We start from the raw sequence: 8,189 nt of genomic DNA on the forward strand, positions 1-8,189 counted from the left end.
ACTGTTGGACAGAGATCGAATAGTGGAGATGCCACGTGTATAAGGCACGTGGCAGCACGTGAAGATGTTTGTCATTTACATAGGATTGCGTGTTAGGATTTGGTGATGACCGCAAAACCGTGGTGGCTGTTTTTGTATTCTTGCCTTTTTTGATTTTTGGTCAGTGTCGAAGCTAAGTTTGGTCCTGTTTGGTGAAGACACTCTTCTTCATCTGAAATTCCGCATTTTCGGTTCATTGATTGGACCGACTAGTCCATTGCTCCTTTTTTTACTTAAAAAGATATAGTATGTATCGTGGATGATATCTTTAAGGACATTATATTTTCAAATAATACTCCCTTAATCTAACTCTAAATGTAATATAATTCATGTTATAATTCAGTAAGACTTGTTAAATTTAGTTAAATGTTTCAAAAGATAAAACCGAACTTTTTAGATATTAACAAAAAAACATTTTTAAGAAATTAAACAACTTCTAAAATGCATGATTAAGAGTTCATGCTTACATATTCAAACAAATCATATTCAACTCTAATCTAGTTTTATATTTCTCTAGATAAAATCCTAACAAAAAGTGAATCAAAACCCCGTTTTCTAAATCTCTAGTTCCTGTTTTGTTAGCAGGATTGCCAATTTTAAAGGACAAAAAAGTACTTAACTGTGAAAGTCAATCAATCTTGTTTCTTTCAAAATAGATTCGAATTTGGTGCTTACTTTTATTTCACCAACATTGCAAATCTAAAAATAAGAAGAAAAGAAATGAAGAGATGATAAAATGTCAACAACACAAATGAAAAAAGGGCAAACAAGAAAACGAAATGCCTAAAAACGACAATGTACTTTGGAAATACCAATGAAAACGTAATGTCATGCATGTAGTTCCAAGCTCTTTGGCATGCCGTTTCAATTATATTACTTATTTTTGCTTTGTTATATAAATGTAAAAGAGTTTCCGACGGTCCAGTTCATTTGCGTAACCTTCACACATACTTCTTCGAACGTTAACATCTCATTTTGGTCAATCAGAGTGTATTCATCAATGTAGAGGGAATCAAAATTTTGTAGCCACAAGTTTACGAGTACAAGACGAACAAGAGTTTCAATGAACAAAATCAACAAATGATGGGGTTTTGTATTTTAGTTTAATCAATAATGACTTTTGTTTTTGTATTTGAGAAGTGCTGATTTCATATATCAGCGGTTATGCAATGAGGAATAACTTTTTAGACGTCACGACAAGTAGGATTTTTTTTGGAGAAAATCATTATAAAACGAGTGTACAACAAATTTATACGAAGAAAAGAAAAACAAATTATACAAAGAGCCCAGCCCATTAAGCTTACAACGAATTTGAACGACAGTGATGCAGCCATTCGAAAAATCCGGTTTAAGTCGTTGCTTGATATTTATTTGCTGTTATGTACGTGTAAGATGTGTTCTTTTGTCACGTTGATGTATAATAATATCGTCAAATTATTGCAGTGAGGTAGGGAGAATTGTCGTAACGGGATATGACACTGGGCTTCCTCGTGATGTTGTCAAGAGCGCTCTGAAAAAACATTTCGCTTCATGTGGAGAGATCACTGATGTTTATATTCCAAAAAACTATGATAAAACACTCTTGAAGTTGGTTTTTTGTTTTGTTTTGTGGCTTCTCAATTCTCTCAGCTCTTTTTAACAATTATAAATGAACTAAAATTATAAACAATTTTTGTTTTTTGTCTGTGATCTCCTCCTCACAGATATGGTTTTATATGTTTTATGGGAGAAGGCGCAGTAGATAAGGCCTTGCAACTCAAGGGAAGTGACGTTGGTGGATGGAATGTCTTTGTTACTGCGTTTCCGTTTTTGAAACATGCAAACGAGTAAGCTGATATTTTCTTTTCCGGAGAGATCATCGATTTGTATTAATCAATCCTTATTAGTTAATACAATAATTATTGCATGCAGTTCCGCTTATTCAAGAGTTGAAGGATATGACCCTTCGCTTAGTCATGATGAAATCAAGAGCGCTATGCAATAATTATGCAAGCGGAAGGACTCAACAACGTGATAAACTCCACTGCCCTAGTTCATACTCATAGCAACCTTTGCTTTTGCAGCGATATTCAATTTTCCTAAATTTCATTTCAATTTTCTATTTCTGTTATTAACACGATGCTAAGTTTCTTACATTCCAAGTGTTGAAATCATGATCAAACCTTCAATGGTTTCTCTTTGGGTCCAAGAACAACAAACGACAACAGCAATACGAACACTACTAATTAATATCATTATGCATGCAAGCCATCCACATGAGTTTGTATTTGAGAAATGCTGTTGTTATCACATATTAGAAGTAACACGAGGAGGAATGACTTTTTAACGCAATGTCAATTAAGTTTTTTTAGAGTCGAAAGTAAGTAAGGTTGAAGTGGTACAACCAATACGAAACATATGTTTTCGGAAGTATCAACAACTTTAAAAAAACGCAAACGGGCCTGGCTATGAGGAGATGAGTCATCAGAGCTGCCAAAAAAATGAAAAAATTGCATATATATTAGTAACATCGTAAGAGATTAGAAATCGAAGTACAATAAAAGTACAAACCTGTTAAGAGCATGACGTGCACCGGCAAATGGCGTTGTCTATCATCGGCTTCATATGCAGCTAATTCCTCATCAGTTGGTTTCAAAACTTGCTGCAAAAAATACAATAATTAATCAAGGTCATATTTGATGACAGTACCTACTCTAACGATGATAATGGTTTGCCCCTCTATAAACTTTCTAAGTTCAATCATTTCATATAATCGCATTATGTGTCAAATATACCGATAATATTTTGACATGGTGAAAATAAAATTTATTTAACAATTATAGGAAAATTAAAAATTCTAAAAAGAAAAGATTACAATTAATAATTTTGAAAAGTATATAAAACCAAAAAGTAATCTATTATATCACTAATTATAATAGGAAAATTATCTATTAAATTACTAACTTTAATAGGAAAATATATGCAATTAATAAGGAAAATATTTGCAATTTAATTATAATTATTATTTATTATAATCATATAGTAAAAAGAAATTTATACAGAAAGTGATTAAAGTATTAAGGTTTAATATGTTAAAAGTAGTGATTACCATAATATAAGAAAAATAAGATTATCAAAATAAAAAATTAATGTAATTTTCTTAATTTTTTCAATCGGTGAATGATTTGATAGCGTATTACGTTATTATTATGTTATTATATAAACTTTGATTTTCAAAGTTACTAACTCATGTGATCGTCACAAATGTCAATTTTAACAAGGGGCATTCTCAAAAATGCCCCTTTTTCCATATCTCTTTTTAAAAATACCCCTTCATGTTGACCATTTTTAAAACTACCCCTCTTTATATACAAAATGACCAAATTACCCTTTTTGAGTGACAGAAAGAATGTACAGTCATCAAAATCGAAAATATTTTCCCGCCAAAAAAATTTCCCGCCAAAATTTTTTTTCCCGCCAAGATCGAAAATTTTTCCCGAAAAAATTATTTTTTCCCGCCAAAAAAAAAATTTCCCGCCAAAATCGAAAAATTTTCCCGCCAAAAATATTGAAATTTATACCTTTTAAAAACCTTGTAAATGCTTTTAAAAAACTTTTAAAAGCGTTTACAAAGTTTTTAAAAGGTTTTTAAAAGGTTTTTAAACACATTGTAAACGCTTTTAAAAACCTTGTAAATGCTTTTAAAAAGCTTGTAAATGCTTTAAATGCTTTTAAAAAGCTTGTAAATGCTTTAAAAGGTTTTTAAACACCTTGTAAACGCTTTTAAAAACTTTTTAAAAGCATTTAAAAGGTGTTTAAAAACCTTTTAAAAATTTTATAAAAACTTTTACAAGGTTTTTAAAAACATTGTAAAAGGGTTTAGAAGGTGTTTAAAAACCTTTTAAAAATCCTTTTAAAAACCATTTGAAAACCTTTTAAAAACCTTTTAAAAACCTTTTAAAACCTTTTAAAAACCTTTTAAAAATCTTGTAAAAGCGTTTACAAGTTGTTTAAAAAACCTTTTAAAACTCTTTAAAAAATCTTGTAAAAGCCTTTACAAGGTGTTTATAAGGCTTTTATAAGGTAGAAACCTTATAAAACCTTTTAAAAACCTTGTAAATTTTTTTTGGTGGGAAAATTTTTGGCGGGAAAATTTATTTTTTCGAAATTTTTTATCAAAAGTTTTTTGACAAAAAAAATTTTGGCGGGAAAATTTTTTCGAAAAATTTTTGGCGGGAAAAAATATGTCGGACATTTTTTGGCGGGAAAATTTTGTTTTTCTTTTTATTGAATAAAATAATTTTCATCTAAGAGTAAAATGGTCATTAAAAATTAAAAGAGGGCATAAATAAAAATAGCCAAAAAAGAGGGTATTTTTGAAAAGGGGTATATCAAAAGGGGCATTTTTAACAAATTCTCTTTTAACAATTAAAGTTTTTGTCATATGTTATTCAAAATTTTTAACATATTTGTAAATTATAAGAAATTTAAAATTTAAATAATTTAATAAATATAAAAGATAGTTCATATATGTATATAAAAATAACACTAATTCTAATTTAAAATTACTAATTCTATAAAAAAATTAAGAAAATTATACAATTAATTAATACAATATCATAATTAAATAAATTATATTGTCAATTATTAATCCTAAAAAAAGATGTGTAGATAGTCACTTTTACATAAACAAATATTTTTTTTCATAATAATGTTTTTTTATTTTTGATTAATTTATGATAATGTTAGTATAGTTTTATTTAAAATTAGTTGGTCAAGTAGTAAAACTATTACGTATGAGATTACAAAATATGAAACAAATATATTTAAGATATTGTTTACTTTTTCAAATATGAGATAAAATAAGTTTTCAGTTTTTTCTTTGAGAATTATATTTTATTAATTTTTAGTTTTTAAAAAATATTAAGTAAGATATAAATTTGATACAATGCACATTTTTTTGATATGAAAATTATAAATGTTACTCATTGGGATTGAGTGCATAGAATTACAATCTAATTTTATTATCATGTAATATTCAAAGAAATTGTATTGCAAGATGAAGTGTGTGAACACTAAATCTGGTTTAAAAAAAATCAAATGAAATAAAATTAATCTTTTATATACAACTTAAAATTTCATATATTTTTCTTATATCTGCGTTAATACGCAGGCCTAATCTAGTATATATAAGGCCACATTGTACAAAATATGTTGTAGGCTATATTAAACCTAGGATCGTCATTGCTCGAGGAGAGAGACGACAGCTCCCTCATCGTCAATGGAGGTCACTTGAACCATTACCGACACATCTCTCTTGGGGTAACGGAATTGATACATTCGGCATTCAAGACTCGGACTCGGATTCGAATTCGCCATGTTCAACAAATTTCAGAGACTAAAGCGAGTTTTAGGTTACCGATTGGGAAAAATCTAACTGGCTTTATTAGCATTGGGCTTAGATCTATGGGCCGAGATTGCTGAATTAAAAATTTGTTGAAAGAGAAAAAAGCATGAAGTGAGATTTTGTATCCAAAAACCAAGAAAGAAATAGAAAAATAAACCATTTTGCTGTCTAAAACAAGAATTGAAGTAGGATGCGCAAGAATTGAAGTAGATAGCGTGACTTTGAAATAAGAATCAGAAGAATGGTTAAAAGAATTACAAGGAACACATAAACCTAACTAATACCAATACCAATACCAATACCAATACCGTGTTGAACACATAAGCCATTTTTCTAATCCTCTAAGCCCATTAAGCTTACAAAATAAACTCTTAAGCCCAAATAGTTTTCAGACGACGACGTTTTTGATTCTGTAAAATAAACTTTGCTTTGGTAATTGGAATCATCATCATCATCTTCTGCTTATATCTCAATCTCATCGCCGTCCGTCGTTTAGGGTTTTAATCGGAACTGAGAAGCTCAACAATGGCGTCTCTGGCCAAGTTTCACTACTGTGACCAAACACTCCACCTCCGACTCAACCCTCACCGTAAACCCCAGCCCAAACCTGTTTCATACCGAATCTTACAAAAACCTCCTCCGTCTCGCGCCATCAGAGCTGCTTCTTCGTCTTCATCATCCTCAAACCCTAAACCCTCTTTCCTCAAAACCACCTACGTAACCCTAACAACAGCCGCCGTTTTTTTCTCCGCTTCCCTCCACATCGCCACCAAACCCGCCACCGCAGCAACTCTCGTCTCACCTCCTCCGCCACAACAATCCACCGCGGCGGATCTCTCTTCCGATCAAAAGGAAGAAGAAGAAGCAGCGCTGGAGATGCGTCTCGCTAACAATCCAAACGACGTCGAAGCGCTTCAGTCTCTGATGAAAATCAAATTCCAAACCAAACACCACCAACACGGTTTAGAGATTCTAAACCGTTTAATCGAAATCGAACCGGAAGAACAAGAATGGCGGATCTTGAAAGCTCAGGTGCAAACCTACGGCGGCGATTTCGACTCAGCGACCAAAGGATTCGAAGAGGTTCTAGCTAAAGATCCGTTTCGCGTCGAAGCTTACCAAGGACTAGTAATGGCTTACACGGAATCCGAATCCAAGCTATCAGAGGTCGAGAGCAGAATCAACGAAGCGATTGAGAAATGCAAGAAGGAGAACAAGAAGAAAGATGTTAGAGACTTCATGTTGTTGATTGCACAGATTAGGGTTATAAAAGGGAATCCGATTGAAGCACTTAGGGTTTATCAAGAACTGGTGAAAGATGAGCCTAGAGATTTCAGACCGTATCTATGTCAAGGTCTGATTTATACATTGATGAAGAAGAAAGATGAAGCAGAGAAGCAGTTTGAAGAGTTTAGGAGATTGGTTCCTGAGAATCATCCTTACAAAGAGTACTTTGATGCTAATGTGCTTAATACTAACAAGCTTTGAGCTTTTTGCTTAGAAATGTTGGGATTTGTATTTGGAGTTTTGTCTTTTTGAGTAGTTATCGTATTTAAGATTTGATGATTGTTATGAATACAATAAATAAACACATGCATGAGTACAACATAAATAGAGGATGACTTATTAAAGCATGAGCACTTCTTCTACGTGAGAAGAATATGTTAGATGAAACGACTATCACACGGATCTTTCTTGTGGCGTTGGAGGAGTCTCTCCTTTGCTTGTTCTTGCTTGGTCTTTCTCTCCTATGCTATGGTTTTTCTTGCTTGGTCCTGATGGTGGGATTGGAATGTATTTTGGTAACATTCCGAAGACTACACGTTGTGATGGTGACCATGGATTTACACCGACCGTGGTTGGTTTATGTGGCGGCGGCGGCGATGGAGAAGATTCCGGAGAAGGTGTTCGTTTGCTTGGTCCTGATGGAGGGACTAAAAATCTGAAGACCTTGCGTTGTGAACCGCCGCTGGTCTCATCCTGAAGGTTCTTCTCAGTGGCTTCGATGACACAAACGAATAGGAGACCAAACAAAATTAACACAAGAACAGAAGTTGATTTTGCCATCACAATATTTACTTTTGTTTTACACACACAACAATACAAAGCTGATATTGTTTGGGGAGGAGCGGGGGTTTATATAAAACTTTTTGTAAATATTTTTTCTTGGGATTTTTGTCATTTTTCAAAACTTTTCAAATGTGTCATTGTTTTCAATCTTTCCAAATGTGCTATATATTTGATATTATGCCATACACATTAAAATGAAAAAAAAAAAACAAATCAAAAAGGTCTAACAAGTCAAAAAGGTCTACCAAAGATTAATATTGTTCAAGTAGGTTAAAGTTGTCCATCAAAAAGATTAAAATTGTAAAAATGATGTTAAAGTTGTCAACCGAATGGGGTTAAAATTGTTTAAAAAAAATTAAAGTTATCTATCAAAGGGGTTAAATTTGTCTTAAAAATAAAAAGGCACAAAGTAAGAAATTTAAAATTTCAAAAAGAATTGGTAGACTTTTTCACCAAATGGCAAAAATATTGTCTACCAATTGTCATCGGTGCGGCACATCCGGAAAGACTTAATCAATTATGGCAGATTTAGAAAGAAAAAATAATGTTCATGTTCATGGCCCATTTGATAATTTTTTCTTTTTTTCTTTACCATTTACTAAGAAGAAGTTGATATGTTATAATTTAATTCTATAGAGTTCTTTACCAAAAGATATGTTGACTAAAATGATCCAAATTCAAGCAGAGTAGACAC

At 31.9% G+C, this 8,189-nt stretch overlaps 1 protein-coding gene across 1 annotated transcript; it reads left to right on the plus strand.

The window, feature by feature from the left end:
- Positions 5,861–7,031, plus strand: LOC104768428 (protein SLOW GREEN 1, chloroplastic). The gene has a single exon (XM_010492419.2). The coding sequence runs from the start codon at positions 5,951–5,953 to the stop codon at positions 6,911–6,913; it is 963 nt and encodes a 320-aa protein (XP_010490721.1). The 5' UTR covers positions 5,861–5,950; the 3' UTR covers positions 6,914–7,031.

Source organism: Camelina sativa, chromosome 20 (genome assembly GCF_000633955.1).
Source record: "Camelina sativa cultivar DH55 chromosome 20, Cs, whole genome shotgun sequence".
NCBI classification, from domain to species: domain Eukaryota; kingdom Viridiplantae; phylum Streptophyta; class Magnoliopsida; order Brassicales; family Brassicaceae; genus Camelina; species Camelina sativa.